The 17,704-nt window shown below is 44.2% G+C and overlaps 1 protein-coding gene across 1 annotated transcript in view; it reads left to right on the top strand.

Moving 5' to 3' along the window:
* Window positions 1-17,704, top strand: part of LOC143357729 (uncharacterized) — a 151,889-nt gene that overhangs the window by 122,274 nt on the left and 11,911 nt on the right. The window contains exon 5 of the mRNA XM_076794295.1: window positions 3,467-3,710. Coding sequence (XP_076650410.1) covers window positions 3,467-3,710 — 244 coding nt within the window. The remainder of the gene's footprint in view (window positions 1-3,466; window positions 3,711-17,704) is intronic.

Below are 17,704 nucleotides of genomic sequence, written 5' to 3'. Positions count from 1 at the left end.
GAATTGATAAAGCCTGATAGATAGTTCGGAGCGGCATGATCGGATTTTAGAGACGATTCCCAATCGATTTTAACATGCCTCCCAGTAGGAATTTATGAACTCTTGAGGCCTCTTATGGTAGCTGGGAAATCACACTTTGTGATAAAGCCCAATCAGGTTTATAAGGAAATTCGGGATCGCATCGCGAAATCGAGAACGCTTGGAAAAGAGATAAGTGAAAAATGAGAGGTGGCTTCGGAGCAATTTTAGAATGCGTTCCCGTTGAAATTTTCAAACTTTTAAGGGCTCTGAGTAAAGCTGAAAGACCGTACTATATGATAGAGCCGTTCAGCTTCAAGGAAAATTTCGAAATCATTTTAAGAAATTCTGATCAGTAGCTCATAGAAAAATGAGTGAAAAATAAGAGGTGGCTTCGCATCAATTTTAAAATACATTCCTGTAGGAAAATCTTGCGAGGCGGCAAATTAAAGTTAAGAGTCCGCACTATACAATGGAATCACTCAATCTCCAGGAAACATACGAAGTCAGTTCAGTAAATCGAAGAATACTGATTGATAAATCATGGAAAAATGACTGCACCTTAGCAACTTAAAATAAGAATGAGAGAAAAAGGGATCTATGTATGACTGAATTGAAAATGCGAGGATGCCAGGAATTCTCAGCATATCAAAAAAATGTAAACGCGTTTAAAATGCGATAAATACCGTTTCCCAGGACAATTTGTCGTAACGGCGAGTAGCCCAGGAATTATTCTCGAGAAAATTTCGCTACAAGGAAGCTATACTTCCAGTTTGTCATATTGCAGGCTTTATGAGTGTTTTGCGTCCCCGCGAAATTCCGCGCTAACGTAAATTCTGCAAGTTTTCTCGAAAATTCCTGTCGCCGTCGTTTATCTCCCGACGTCCTGGTAACGTACCGCTTCATACAAAATTCCTTCTACCCCACGGGCAGAATATGGGCCACGTTCTTTCCATCGAAACGAAAGCTGACGTGGTGTCGTCCCGTGACGGACCAAGAATTCTTCTTAAGTTCCGCCGCCGGAACCCGCTGCGAACCTCTTCCAACTCTTCCACGGCACTTTAAAGCCCGCCGTAGATCCATGACGGACATTCTTAAATTTTCATTCTGTAATCCAGTAGAATTAAAATCTGGAGGAACATGTGCGCGAGCAGACAAGAGATTCATCTATCTTAACCGAATCTGAACCGAATCTTTCATACGTCTGCAGTACCGTTGCGAATTGAAACGCAGAAATGTATCATCAAAAATTGCGTGACCGCGAATAAAAATCATATAAAATCACGCGTTAAAATAGTTCTGTTCCGTAAGAATTTCAACAATTGCAAACAAATCCGTATCTCGTAGGACGGCCAGAGGAGACTTTCCGAGTAGGCTGCGCGAGAGATGCGCAGGTTGGATCTAACGCGATCCGACAAAGAACCGCGAGCAGAGCATCGGAGTGTCCGTGATAGGATCGTCCAGGTGTGGTCGGATCACCTAGAAACCCGTCGGACAAATCCTCCGACCCCTGTAGCGTGGCAAGGCGAACGAGTGCACGGGTGCAACCCGCTCGCCAGGATGCAGGGCGCGCGACACCGGCAAGCTTTATGCATTATGCTTTATGAACACGCGGCAGAGTCCCGCGTCATCGCAAGTCCGCGGGACTTAATGCACGGCCTCGTTTGTTCCCCGAAGTAATAACGCCGAGCGACTCTTGTACCCGAGCCTGGTCGTTCTCTCTCTCTCTCTCTCTCTCTCTCTCTCTCTCTGCTCTTGGTCACCCGAGTCTTTCCCCTCGAGCGAAAGAACCAGAAGAAGAAGAAGATAAAGATGATGATGAAGAATAAAGGTAGGGAAGAAACGGGAGCATCCTACCTCGCTCTCTTCCCCTCTCTCTCTCTCTCTCTCTCTCTCTCTCTCTCTCTCTCTTCGTTGGTCGTTCATTTACGTTAAGAGCAACGAAACTGCGTAATATCTGCCAGAGAAAGCAGAGAGGTTTACCCAGGAAAATCTCACCTTCGATGGGACCGCGAAATTGAATTGACTACGGCGTGTCTGAGCCGAGGGGACGGGGATCGATCCCAGTATTTGTCGAGGCCACTGTTAAAAGCGCCGACAAAGTAACCTAATAATGCCGGATTGCTGGCTCCGCCGAGGTATTCATTTAGCGGTGACGTGAAACGCGTTTGCCTGCACCAGATTGCAGGGTAAATTATGTTCCGCGAAGATGCACCGCGCGTCTCTGCCGTGCTGATCTTGTCGAGCAACTGGTCTTTAATCGTTCCTTCAGTTCCCTCATTTTTTAACAATTTTTCGGAGCTCTCTCACATTTCTACAACAACCCAATTATTGTTTCCACTATGCGTTCGTAGTTGATTTGTAAGAATTGATAACCAGTAATTAGCGAGCTTAGTGAAGAAATAGCGTTGTAATGAAATTTTGTACACATCCAGAGAAGAATGGTGACTCCCGTGAATATTCATGGGAATGTCAGCCGGTGTTTTTCACATTTAAGCGCGAGAAAATATTTATAATCGGCCACCGGGTGCTTATGGAAAATTCAAAGACTCCCCGTAAATGTAGTCACAATTGTTTCTGATTCAACGAAGACCAGATCTGAATAATGGAAGTAAGAGGACGAAAGAGAAAGGGGAAAAGTGTGGCCGAGTATATATCGGGTGGGATGAGAATTGAATTGCGGTCATTCGTCGCGTTAAATCGTTCCCGTCCACGGCGCGGAGCCGACGCGTAATTAATGTTTTCAAGAAGAGATAATCTTCGCCGCGTTGCGAACGCGCGGCGTTACAACCCGAAACAACAGGCATTTCGCGTTCGTACAACCGTGGCATAATAATTCATGCTTTCTACATACTTGTTCACCGTGATATATACAACGCCCCCGCTTCAGAATTAATCTGTTCCATTTTCAGCTCGCTAAATATTTATTTGAGGTGCACGCTTGTTTTCTTGCATTATTAACGAGCGAATATTCCGCCGCCCCCGGTGAGAGTAATTCGCGGCTAAATCTCGCGCGAAAGTTTCCGTTGCGAAAGCAAATGAGGGAAAAAAGGGCCCACCGCTTTCTCTTCCCCCCTCCCTTCCCCCGCGTCAATTTATTACCCATTTGCCGACGCTATTCGTCTCGTTAAATGGAATCGGGAGAAAAATGTCCCGGCGAAACGTCGACTAAAAATTAAATAAACCGAACCGTGAAATACGTTTAATTACTGGATCGAGATGGTTAGAGATTTAGCAATGTACACAGACATTTAGCAATGTAGGCATAGTTGTTCATTATAATATAGTAGGAGAAAGTCGAGTGCAAAGTTTTAATATTTTCAAATATTTTTCTGTATCAAACAGAGTAAAGCTTAAAGGTACACATTTGGAGGTCTTAATTAATTGAAAAATCAAACTGTGGGTTAAGTCTTGGCGAATCTGACGGGGCCGTTATTTCTCGTTGCAGATCGCGAACGAGAGCATGCTGTACAGGTCGAGATACCTCGCAATCCCCCAAGACGACGACTCGGAGGTGTCGAAATCGACCATAGAATTCAAGGTGACGAGCGACATGTTCAGAAACGGCCGGCTGCACTTGCGTTGCACCGCCGCCATCGCGGACGTCTACCGGAAAACAGCCGACATCGAAATCAATGAGGACGCGCCCCGCATCGCGTCTATCACCGGAGAATCACCTCCTCGAGGACACCGTGAGTACACGTTACTAACCTACACAACATCCCATAACGGGAGAACCGTGACAACAATTTCAATTCCATGAAAATATTCCCTGTAAACTAAAAGCGAACGACGGAAACGATTCGTATCACTCTTTCGTATAGTTCCATTCAATTTCTGGGAAATTGTACTGGTGCTCGGGCGTTTTGAATCATAGCAATTCCGACTTTAACCTCTAATTAGCAATTAGAAAGATTCATATAATCCTCCTATAAAATTTTCTGAGATCTTAATCGACCTGTATAACAGCTGTAATCACACCTCTATTAACAGTAGAAATATTACAAACAGGGAACGAGATTAAAAATTAATCCAGTGGTCTCGTACGGTTTCAATTTTTTTAAAAAATTTCTATGGGTTCCACAAGTTGTTGAGCATCCTATGAAACAGTTTTCGCACGCCCCAGCAGCTCAATGAAGAAATTATTCCGCTCCGGTTCGAATCGCGACCAGGCAGCGTGTCGGAGGAGAAGCAGTTCCCTGTCGTAGAAGCTAATCAAAACCACGCCCATCCGGCCGCGTTCTATTAACTCGGTAAACAGTGCTAATAAAGGAAGGACTCGGAGGCGCACGGTTTACGTGGCCCCGTTAACAGGATGAATTCATGGCAAAAGAATTCCCCGGACCCGGCCGGTGAAGAAAGAGAACAGGAAAGAATTCCAGCCGGGGCTTTTAATGATTCAGCAGGTAGCTCGTTTATCCGCGTTCAGTAATGGGCTCAGGATGCTTCGTATCATTTCAAACACTGTTTCCAACGGGATCCACGATCCTCCTTCCCCGGCAAACTACGCCGCGGACATTTTTTATTCCTTGTAACGAAAGAAACAACGACTACGCTACTGATGAAATCACGGGTAGATACGCTCGCGCATTTCCCCGTGTTGTCTCAGCCATTCGATTCTAAACTGAAAAATATTTTGTTTGTTCTTCATTAGTAAAGACATTCTCCGGAAGCAAAGAGCCTGTGAGGATCAAAACGTAAAAATACGGAAATGTAGAAAAATATTTTACGTTTCTTTTTATAATGTGCACTTCATTTTCCTATAATTGTTGATTACCGTAAAGGATAGGACAATATATAAGTTTGTAAATTAATTTTTGTTTATTTATCTTCAATCCATAGATACAGAAAATAGTGATTTATAATTTATTAATATCACAGAAGTGGTGTGAAGGTAAAGCCAGTAAGTTCAGTTTGCAAATTTTTTTAAATTATGTAAATGACGCAGTTTATGCTCCCAGAAGGATATGTTGTCCTATGTTAATACCATCAGAGCTAAACTATATGACATATTTAAGGATAGATAAATTAACATCGTTAACCCTTTGCACTCGGGTGTCCCCTCTAAGGCGACATTATGAGTGTAAAATCAATGGCCCGAGTGCAAAGGGTTAATAGTGTCAGAAGATAACAGAGTCGATGCTGATTGTAATGCATTTTGTCCCGTGTCAATATCTCGGTCCGTTCCCGAGATATAAGCGTGTAAAGTTCACGCGTATTTTGAATGGGGAGGGGATCCCATTCATAAGTAAATTTCCGGAAATGGTAGTAAACTATTGAAACTGACCTGCCCCAACTTACGGCACGTAGAGATAGGTCAGAGTGTGCGAAAGAGAGAAAGAGAACACCGAGTGTACGAGTGAGACGGAGATAGTCGAACGTTAAAAAATGACCTTTGTCTTCACGCAACGATATCTCGGGAACCAGGCATCGTATCACAATGGAACAAAGGCCATTTTAAAGTGGAGGTTTCAAGCTTTCCAACGCTCTAAGATCCATTAAAATACCGTCACGTGTTACAGAGTTACAAGAATTTAAAAATCAACAAATTTCGATATCATTTTCCCGAGAATTCCAAGGAGTTCAACGGCTTGATCTAAATAGATATCCTTTATTTAACACTAAATAACATACTTTATAACATAAATATTGTTCGCAAATAATCTATTTGCCATCCAAAGACGCGGATGAATCGTTTCAAATTCCTTAAGGAAGTATGGAATACATCATTTTTGTTGGCCTCCCACCGTAACTGTAGGTATTTTTTATTGATAAACAATTCCCGAACAGTAATTAAAAAAATAATTTTTCTAAAGTAAATAGAATTTTATTGATCGCTACTTCAAGCGAACACTTTCGAACAGAAAATTAAGAATCAATGTCCACGGTAAAACATTAGGATAAAAATAAACATTTATAGTAAAACAAAAGTTTCCTGAGAGCGCACAGAGTCCGCAAAAATTTTTGAAAAATTGGAATCGGACCTTACATGCTCGCAATTTTTGGCAGCGGTTCAGAGGAACCAGCGCAGCGGGTTAATAAAAACAAATTCGTGGATCCGGCGGAATGTACAGTCCGTTTGAAATTAATTTATACACTTCCCGAGCGTTCGACGGACGTATCTCCGTTCATCGGGAATTCTTTTGAACATCTGGCCAGCCAGTCGATCACGGGAATCGCTCGATCGTGCTCATTTATCGGTCCCGCGGATCTGAATTGTACGAGGTGGTAACTGGGAATCGTCAATACAGGGAGGAAGGGTGGATGATAACGGGCCCGAAGTTTCTGGAGACAGGGTGGACGGGGGTAAGTTGCGAAACTGGGCTAGCCAATTGGCCGGTGTTTGTATTCCCCTTTAATATCGACGGGAAACGGGCGAGAACAATGCCCTGTCGCGCGGTAAAATTCAACTGATCAGACCGAATGGGATAATACCGGCGACGGTATCGATCGGATCCGCGTTGTTAATTGCGTCGTTCCGATCTAACGAGGCGGACGGACATCCACGGAATTTTATCTTCCTTCCGACCCACTGGACCTGATTCCTTAATGCACGGGCCCGGAGAATGGCATCGTCCTGGAACGAAGCAAAGGGGGAACGGATGATTCCAGGGGGTTGCGAAATTTTTCCATTAACGCCGTAAATTGCGGCCTTTAACCGAACTATTTCACTTCGAACTTCCGGGGCGTCCGCCGGAATTTCGAAAATAATTTTGCCTCTAAGTTTCCGCGCTCGACATCATCCGCAAATTCTAAACTGAAAATTGTGCAAGCAAACACCAAGAACCACCAGGTTGCGAAACTCGGCGAGCGAGGAACAGGTTCTCGCCAATTAATAAACTGCAAATATGAATTTTTATGCGTACTTTGTGCAACCAAGCTGACAGTGACCATATTTCCGTTCAGTTTAATGCCCGTGATACAATAAATTTCTAAAATACAAGGAAACGTGTGTATTAATTAATTCTTCTAATTTCCGGAGAAATAACGCTCCCTTAAAGTCTGGAATCAAATTAATAACTCTGCGAAATATTCTGTTGAAGCATAAATGGAATAAAAATCGCATTAAACATTGTTAATTATTACTCCCCGAGCAAGTATAATATTATTGTTTCTCGCCTGAGTGAAACATTTTCTGCGTTGTAGAGCGTAGAATAATTTTTGTTGCAGGTCTTGCAAACAATCCGAGCGGTAAACATTGCTGCAATTATTTTTATACCGAACGCAAGCAAATACCAGCGTCGAGCGAAACATTTTAATCTATCGGTCCTCGATTTTCATCGCGCGATGAATATTCTATACCGTTGCGGATTTAAGCGTGAATTTTCGCGTTGGAGGGTAACAATGGTTTAATAAAGTGCCGGGCGCTTTCGAATTCGCAATGAGTTTTTGCCTGTACGCGCGCGCGGCGCGGAGCGGTGAGGCGATCATCGTTGTTCCCCGCGTATTTATTCTTACGGTGTCTTTTTTGTCCGGTTGCGTCGCGTAGCGTCGATAAAATTTTCATTCGACGGTAATCATCGATTCTCCGGACAGTTTTCCCCGTGAGAAAATTGCTGGAGCTCGTTAGAGCTCGCCGGGCCCCGAAGGCGACGAGGTAAACACCGTGTTATTGACTGTTAGCGAGGTATTGTATTGTAATTCGAACGTAGCATTGAAATAATTGCACCGTTTAATGAGCCCGAGGATTCGTTAAAGCGTGCGCGAACGGTAATACGCGATTCTTGCCGTTAATTTGTTGCGAATCGATGGGCATCGGTTAACGAGTGTTTGTCAAGGCTTCCGTCGGCGCTTCGGAAGCGTGCTAAAATTATAATAAATCAAAGAAAAAAACACAATGGCGTATACTGCTTCGCGAATTTTTTATCAGACAAGCCCAAAAGGAATAAAACAATTTGAAACATTAAGATTACCGTCTAATCGAAAGAATTAAAGAGCGAAATAAATTTCTATTCGGTTCCTGTCACTTAAAATGTATACAGACAATTTTCATTTTCCATGGAGGACTTTCTAGAATCTTTATCTCGGAAATGTCAGGCAATATTAACAATTTTCATTTAATCTCCCGAATAAATTACCTCTCTTAATCCGATTCCGTGTGATTTATGTTCTGAACCGTAAAAATCCCGGTTTTAATTAATTGGCTGGTTAAGGGCTCACGATGTTTTCAGTTTGTTGAAAACAGTCTCGTGATGAAGCTCGCAGCGGACAGATTTTCGAGTATCAATCTTCGCCGGGAAATCGTTCCGAATTAATTTCGGGAATGACTGTTACTTCTTCCCTGATTACTGTTCTGTGCGACGTGTAATTTTAATGGTTTTGTTTAATGCGTTCGGGGAATAAATTCATATTTAGAAGAATGCAAATTTCGTGTACTTGTAGCTGTAAATTAGAATAAAAGGGTTTCTTATATTATTTCTAATTGGTTCAATTAATAGCTCTTCTGAAACAGAATAGACATTCAGAAACGAATAGGATTCCGGATTTGGATTTCTGGTTTTGGGAAGTCTAAAATAAGGGAACAATTTTTCATTGACTCATAGTTTCCTCTCGGTTAAAATAGAATAAAGATACACATTTTCTTGCGCTGTAAAATAAAATAAATATACACATTTTGTTGTGCTGTAAAATGTTGGAGTGAAAGTGGAAGGATGTTCAGAGCGCATCGAGCGAACATTTTCATAATTTTCAACGCCGCGACGTGTTCCGCGACAATGGTGGATGCGTGGGCGAGGAAAACGGAAGCAAAGGGCCTGACGCCTGCTAGCAAACGGCACGATAATTGCGCCAGGCTCGGTACAGAGCCTCGCGGTAGACAAAAAGGCCGTGAAAGGGGCTTGGCGGGGGGTGTGAGGCAGTGGGGGCTGAGATCGCGGAGAGTGATTCAGTTAGGGACGCGATCCTATTTCCCGTAACAGGGTAACGGCTTTGCTTTCCCAGCTGGAACAATCGGCCCCTCCCCTTCGCTACCCCGCAGCGAGGGCTGCTTCTTGGCGAGGAGCTGATACGGCTGGCAGAGGCAACATAAATGTCATGGGGCGGCGTGATTCACATGAAAGATCGCGCGTGACTCGATACATCCGTCGCGCATCCATAAATGTTATTGTTGCTGTTTGCCTTATTGCTAGACCGAGGTAGTTTGCCGTTTCTGGCCTCGTACGGACATCAAGAGATTAGATGATGCGAGATTGAATTGAATTCGGTATGGACGGGCAGCTGCGGAGCATGAATATGTGGAAGAAATTGTGAAACGCAGAGTAGTATTGCTTCGGATTGAATCGCGCTGGGAAATGTTCAAAGCACTGTCCAATGCAACGTTAACCTCTTCCTGTATAATTCTTTTTCTAGCGGGAAGTGATTAAAATTTCTTTCCACTTAACAAATTCATAGAAGACGAAAGAAAATTTATATTTATTCTGTTATTCTGAAGTGTGCGACATGAATTTGCAATATTGATGTTACCGTCATACGTCCTTGATTTGTGGAGCAAGCTGGATATGGCCAACCCATTATTGCCGAGTCATGCAAACGAAAAATCTTCGAAATCACATAGACAATTTAGAATGGTGTGGGGGACCATCTTACCGAATTACGTCACAATTCCCGACGTGTTAATTACCTTGAAATAGAAGTTCGGAGAGGAATAGCTGACAAAAGTATTATTTCCATTTTCCACGCGTTGAATTCGGGAGCAGCGCTCGAGCATGGCCGAAAAGGCGATTCGACGGAAAACAGGAGTGAAAATGGAACAAGGCGGATATAGAATAATTCACGAATTCGACGGCAATTATATTGAATTTTCCCGTGGAGCGTATCGGCGCTCTGGATTCCATCGCCGCGAGGAATTGCTCGTCGCCCGGCCTCGCCCGACAAAAGCGAAATAGAATCGTAGCGGCAATATACATCTACATACGACAATGACGGAAATATCTGTACGGGAAGAATGAGCATGGAATTCTACTCCGCCGACTAATTGAGACGATTTCGGCCGGCGGTTTTGAAATCGGTGAAAATTGCGGGGGAGCTGGAGCCGCGAGGCCGATCGCCACGATGATGGCGATCCTTTCTGGTGGTTGATATCGGTCGAGGATTAAAATTGAAAAAAAGGAGTCTGCGGTCCAACGGGTGGCCGAGTGGCCACGGTGATCGAGCCGTGTCGAGATTGGAAGGGGGGAAGCAAAAAGGGAGGACGAGCTGAACAAAAAATAAAAAAGTTCGAAAATGCGAGGCTTCATCGAGCCCGGCGACCAGGCGCGGCTCGATAAAATTTCGTATATAAAATGAGCGTGGCCTGGCCGCGCGCTCCTGGGTGCGTAATTACGTGTGCGGGTGGTACTCGCTCGTCTGAACACACTGGGTGCTCCAAAACAACCGATACCCTAACATTATTCCATGGAAGGAACAGTATTACCACTAAGACATTCCTCTCCGTGGAATTGTTGGAGGAAATAACTTTGGAGGTGGTTGAACAAGATAGAAATTGCTACTGGGTCAGCTGTGACCCACCAGAAGACTGATAAAAATTTTCATTCCTTTTGGAAGGCGATTAATATTTTCATTTTGTGGATGGGAATATTGTTTTATTTATTTTTATACTACTATACAATTAAAATAACATTCTGAGTGAATTCGAAGATTATCAAGTTTACCCTAACCGTATATCAGTATTAAGAAGAAGCCGATAAAAATAAAGTGATTCGAATTCACTATTGTGCACGAGTACTTTGAAAATTGTCACGGGACTTGTAGAAAACTTTGCGCGTAGATAAATTGACAGATTAAAAATGCATTCTGACATTTCTAATTACTTTTGAGCGGCATTGCAATTGGACAAATTCGTGCCACCCCATAGAGCAGAAGATATATCCGTTCGATAGTGGCTCGATGGCACCGGCGCGGGTTAGAGTGGCACGTTAATAAAACCAGAGCGTTAATTGCTGAATTCCCCATTGATTAATAGCGCTCAAGGCACCGCTGAAGGCGAGAGAGGCGAGCTGGCCGACGATTTCATGAAGGAAGGAAATAACTCGGTGTCTACGTTACAGGCGCTCAAATTGCGGAAATATTCCACGCGATCGTGCTTCATCGATTGAACCTCCGCATCACCGTTCTTTCCAATTTTTCTATTTCGTTCCACTGTTTTTGTACCCATCCGATCGAAAAGTAATTATATTCAACAAACAGAGACGATCAAACGCAAATTATTGGAACTGAAATGTCATTATTGAAAGGTCGCTGGAAAAACCGACCAAATAAATTCCGATTCAATTCCTCTCTTCCGTTGAATTAATCTGCAAAGGCATAAATCCGCATGCAAAATGTAATTAGTAGACTGCGGATCTTCGGTTCGATCGTCTCGAAATGTCGAAAATGATACAACAATATCCTTAAATTTTTCTAAAATCGTTCCAGCCTTATTATTGGACGTATTAATTTTTGTCATGAAAGCATAAAATCGACAGTCTAGTAATTACGCACCGAAAGACTGCAAACTTTCACGGATTCGAGAGCTGCATTCTTTTACACCCGCGTGGGAACATCGATGTAAAAATTCTTACTGACCATCGGTACGATATTGTCGGATGTACGCTAGGATTCTTTCGATCGAGATCCCGTGGCGGAGATCGCCGGATCTTCGTGGAAAAGAATTTCCTCACGAGAGATAACGTCTACGTTGGAAAATATGTACACAAGGGGAATCCGTTTTCGATTAGAATACAAGCCCCTCGCGCGGAAACGACGCGAGTCCGACGAAGAATACGAGATCCTCGAGGTATCTAAATGCGCATAAATTTCTGTTGGCTCGCGTGGCCCTCTCGCCCTCTTTGTATTTCAAAACACTTAGCGTATCTAGACGCGCATTGGTTCCCGTCCCCTGGAATTTCCGAGACATTTGACCCGCACGGTCGACCGATTGATTACACGACGCCGGACCGCGATAATGGAACGTACAGGACGCTTCAGAATCGAGTGACCGCGAGACTCATTGTCAGAGGAGTGTCCGAGGACCTCTGCAAAGGAAATTTCGAAATCGATACGAGCAACGGTGTGTGGCACAGGATTCACTCTTCAATTTCTTTCTTTCTTTATATTTTCCAGTCAAGTTTATTTTGACAGGCGCTTACTGTTATCGATAAATCTAATCGGATAAAAGTTGCGTTTGTTTAAACCCTTGCGCTGGAATGACCCGCCACACACGTCGAAAAGTTGTCTTCTGAGAATCTCCAATTTGCAATACTTCAGAATTTCCTGAAATCAATTTTGTTTCCACGGTTTGGTATTTGCATGAAACAATTACCAACGCAAGAGGTTAACGTTACCGTTCAGAAACGTACTCGGGGCTACGATTTACAAACGCATCAGCAGCAAGCGTCGGAACGAGTTTCCCTCATCCTCGAAACACCAGACAAGCCTACAGTCGTATTCACGAGGCAGAAAAAAATCTATATCTCGCCAGCTTATTTTATCTGAAAGAATGGCCCTCGTTTGTGCCAGGCCACCGTCTGCGCGTCTGTATAAAGGAGAGCACGGCTGGTAGCCAAGGAAACGCGAGGAGCCGTCGTCGACGCGACATTAACGTTCGAAAACGCGAAATTTTAGTGGATTCGGTTCGTTTGGTCCGCAAGGGGCGGTCTGGTTCTCTACGACGGTATAAAGGGGTGGTTCGATTTCCGCTTGGGGAGCCGAGGGGTGGATTCGAGAGAAGGCTGCCTGGAGAGAAGAGAGAAGAGAGGTGAGTAGTCCTTTAACGGTGCGTTTACGCTCCTTTTACTGCGGAGTAATGGTATTGGCAATCGGGTAGGCACCGGCCGACGCCATTCGAGGAGGGCACCGCGTGCTCCCTCTGTCTCGGTTTCTCTCGAGTGGTGACGCGGCTTTATCGCCTGTCCTTCGAGCAGACGTCGCGCGATCAGCCCGCATCGGCCATGAAATTCCCCCACCCCGGAGCTCGTAAGAAGACTCGCGCGTAAATCAGCCGCGCGAGTGCGCGAACCCTGCAGGCACATCGGAGAGCCTCGGCGTCGAGCATCGCCTCGGGGGATGAGTCAGCAAGCTCGTAAACGAGCAACCACCCCCGCGACGTCCTGTCTCTCACGTCCCTCCCCCCCCCCCCCAGCACGACCGCAGACATCGCTCGCTCGAGTGTCTCCGCGGATCCAGCTATCAAATTGATTTCGTCGGCGAGCGACCAGAAAACCCCTTCCCGTAATTGATCCTCACCTACGCGCGCCGGTCCCTCAGGAACTTTGTTTTCGGCTGCTGCACCCGTTTCGACGGCCCAATCGAGTATAAATACTCGGTTACAGTAAGCTATATTATAGTAAGGTTAACAAAATTTGCTCACCTTAAAATTATTAAGGGGAGAAATAACGGCCTATATAGTTTCCGTTACTTGCAATCGATGCAAACAATTTTAATTTTGCGCGAAAATTCGGAGTCGTAGATCCAATTGGAGAGACAGATGTACGATGATTAAGCTGCATAAAAATTGTTTGAAAATAGAACAAGAGGCTCGGATTAATCGAGTTTCCCGATTCGTATCCATCGGTTATGGGACACCCTGTACGCTGTCTCAAATTTCGTGGTCGACCCCGTTTTCCACAGGGATTGATTCCGCGGCTGCACGTGTGCCGGATCATGAGCATATGTATCTCCGGATAGAATCGGACTATGGGATTGCAGGAGGCCGATTTTCCCGAATGGCGAGCCGCGTTGCACGTTGCACATCGCCGCGCCGCGCCGCCGCGACGAAGAATGCGAGAGGGCTACGTTTTCCGCATCCCGACCATTAGTATATTACTTTCTCCGGAGCGGCGAGCCTCGTGTAATACCTCGACAACGCTGCTCCCTTTTGACCCTTTTCAGCTTGGACCTTCGACCCCGAACGACTGTTCTCTGCCAGACACCGCGGAGCCGAACCCTCTGATCCGGAGAATCGTAAATCTACCGAGGTGTCGATCAAAGACGAAGTCAAACTTCTTCGCGAACCATCGCTCCAACTTCTCTTTGGAGAAGAATCGTTCAAAGGGAATCCTCCAGGAATAGGAAATAGACGAAACTGGAACACGCGTCTCGCAGAAATGGAAAAAATTGAGAAACATGAACCAGATACAAACTTTTGCATTTCGCAGAAATTGTTCCAAGTCGGGTAGTGGGAGGTGCAATTCGATTCGTGGTTATAATGACTGTTTCCTTTTTTCGTGGGTTCTTTGGATATTTCTCGATCTGTTTGTATATTTTCTTTGCGCGTTTTCAACGTTGATCGAACAGCAGGGTTAAAATGGCAGACGCAACGGAGTGCTATAAAATTGTGAAAATTCCGCGACAAAATCGCGAACGGTCCGAGAGATCAATACCGGACGGCACCGAAAACCGGTGGGAGATCAAAGATTCACATTGACAGTGCTCGGGGCCGGGTCAGGGTGCATCGGAAGGGATGCGAGAGGCCGCGTTGGTGGCAGGCCTCGGTTAATATTCATCTCCGGCATACGGGCGGCCGTGTCGTTTCTTCTGTTCCGAGGCAGTCGCAGCCGATACCTCTCCGGTGCCGTTTCCTTCCCCGTTTCCTTCCCCGTTTCTCGTCCTCTATCCCGTGAAATTCTCCCTCGAGCATCCTTCCCACCCCTCCTGCTCTGTCTCTCTCTCTCTCTCTCTCTCTCTCTCCCTCCCTCTGCTCTCTTTCTCTCTTCTTCCACTGGCTGCCCCTCTCCACCCTCGTCCATCGACGGAATATACCCGGAGCATTATCAATGCGAGGCGAGTTCTCAGCTGCACTTCCGAGGGTATCTCGGAATAGTAAGGAGCAACGAGAGTGCTGGCTGCGCGCTTCAACGTCGACGAGGAGAGCTGCTTTCTCGTCGGAGAAAGCGGCCGACTGAAAGGAGACAGACACAGCCGAGGAAATAAACCGCCCCGGAGGAAAAAAAAAGACGAACCCGAATAGGGTAGCGGATAAAAAAAAGAGGGGGTAAGGAGTAGAAGAGGAACTATCCGCTCCGATTAGTAACTCGGTAACGTGAGACTGTTTCTCTTTCGGCCCCCACCCCACATCCCCGAATTTACCGAATCACGCCGCGAGATTTGTGTTCCCCTGCTCGAGCGGAATATTCGATTCTCCCGAGAAATTATGCGGTTTTATTTTGACCCGGATCCCCGCCGCCACGAGATTCGTTATGGTTTTACCATTCGCGTTGGCAGGACTCTTCTCGTCGAGACTGAACCCTTGGTTTCAGTCCTGCCGTGTACCTCGAGCGAGAATTTATGCGCTTTGTGTTTCTGCGTGCTGCGAATTAGTCGATTTCTGCAGGATTCCGTTCCGAATTGACTTATTCTTTGACGTGTAGAATTATTGATGAGCAGGCTGCGGATTTTATGCATTTACGACAAGAGCGAGTGAATCCAACGCAGAGTTGGAAAAACATTTTAAAAATTTTATGATACTGTCATAATATTATTTAGAAAAGAAATATATGTATACGTTGCTTCTAGTCCATAAAATTAATGCATAGTAGTTAAATTAATTGTATTAATTTTGATTAATTTTATGTAAAGATTCGATCGAATATGGTATGTAATTTGGGGATGATACTTGCGATTGAGGCAGCGAAATGAAAAATCTACTGTGGAGGATTCATTTCCAACGTACTTACTAATGAAAAATTCGCTGTGCACGATTTTTATTTTAATCTTTATCTACTGAACCAATCAATTGTCCAATACTTTCTGCCGAACTCTTTGAACATGGGGAACCAAATGACAAAATGAATTAATTTTTTTCATTAACGTGAATTTTAATCAAATTTCTTTCGCTAACTTCGAATGTAGCAGATCTGTGGGTGGGTATTGCATTTTTAATTTGACATAGGAACTGCATTTGTCTTTGTTGAGCTGAAGTTACTAATTATGATACCGCGCTTTGTACTTGGAAACTTTTGTCAGACCATCTACCAGCAACTCTCTAGCACATTCATTCGTGTAATAGTGAGTAACGTATGCGTTCATATAAAATAGTATAACGTTGAAAATAATTTTTTTGTCTAAGTGAAATTTGACCTTCGTTAATGTGTATTTCATCAAACAAGAATCTAATTTTAAATCTCATATTTTTTTGTGGGTATGGTATCGTTTGAAACAATCACCTATGCGTCATGTGGGCTCAGTCATGAAGAGCCACAATTATAGTGTAAAATTATGTTCGTTTCAAGCTACCAATTTTGTTCTTCCGGATTTGATTAATATGTACATCTGCTTCAATTCAAATGTCGGAATAATCAGAACAATCAATCAAAATTGACCATGCAGAACACCCTGTCTCGATTGAACCAAGTCTCAAGAAAAAGGGAATCACGCTCCCTCGTTTCACGGCGTTTGCCCTTCGTCTGAAGGGCTTTTCTAGGGAGAGCAATCTCGCGGGCATCACGGAGATAACGCGATAAACCGCGTTACACGCGTAAACGCTCCGGCGGTTCCCGTGACGCGTTAAAGCGACCAATCAATAATCAGCCTGAACGCGGCCCTGTGCACGGTACAGCTTCTCCAACACCTTTTCCAAAAGCACTCATCCCTTTTGCCCCGAGTTCGCCCCAAAAAACTCTGCTAAACTACTAAAAAACACGATTTTTATAAATCCTTCCTGAACCGTTGTAATCTTTTGATCTTGGAAAAATCGAATCCCTACGGAATACCTAGTTCGGTGTTTATTGATAGAAATCTGCAAATGTGTGGAACAGTCTACGATTTTTCGAGAATTTTTCGACCCTAAAAATAGTATTGCAAGCTGCGGAACAGTCTACGATTTTTTGAAAATATTTTCGATCCGAAAAATATGATTGTAGGCTGTGAAACAGGTTCTGGTAAGCTCCAAAATTGGCTTGTCGATCTGTGAAACGGTCTAGAATTTTTTGGGAATTTTTACAACCCCAAAAATGGACTTCGTGAATCATTTATACTACCTGTAGAATATTCGCGCTTATTGCATACAGTTAAAAAAAAATATTAAACAGACTTTGAAATTGAAAAATGGAGAAAAATGGCCTCTCTAAATAGACCGTGAAATTTTATGCATTTATATAGTGTACAAATCTTCGAAGAAAAATGAAACGTAAACTTCAACAGACTCTTCCATCGAATTAATCACTACACGAAATCTGCCTTCAATTTTCTGCAATTATTCATGGAAGAAAATCAATCTAATTAATCTGCAGTGTCTGTAGAATTTTACGTATCAGATCCAATCATTTTCATGAAAATTAAAAATTGCGGAAATCTGGTATCTGAATAATCTCATTATTAATTCTCATTTCACTGAACAAACATACGGCATTAAATTCATCACAAAGTACGCTCGCGGTTAAGCTTCTGCAGACATCCTGAGCGTACCAAAATCGTGATCCGTGTCTCTCTGAATTCGCAAGACATTAATAAAAACGCTTCGCGGGACTCGAAACATTCGATCTCGATACGGAACCGTTTGTTGGACGTCGGGAAACCAATTACACTCGACCTCCATCGAAATTGTTATGAGGAGAGTGCGCAGCTCGTAGAGGGCGGAGTAAACGAGAGGAAACGTTGATGGACACGAGTCATCCCCTTGTCCCTATCCAACGAACCCCTGTCACGTTTCCCCTCGACCCCCTTCTACACGATTTTCAGCCGGTTTTCGAGCGACTGCAATCACTGTTCGCTG

Source organism: Halictus rubicundus, chromosome 10, assembly GCF_050948215.1.
Source record: "Halictus rubicundus isolate RS-2024b chromosome 10, iyHalRubi1_principal, whole genome shotgun sequence".
NCBI classification, from domain to species: Eukaryota; Metazoa; Arthropoda; class Insecta; order Hymenoptera; family Halictidae; genus Halictus; species Halictus rubicundus.
Note: the sequence above shows the minus strand (reverse complement) of the source record. Positions and strands in the feature narration are given on the sequence as shown.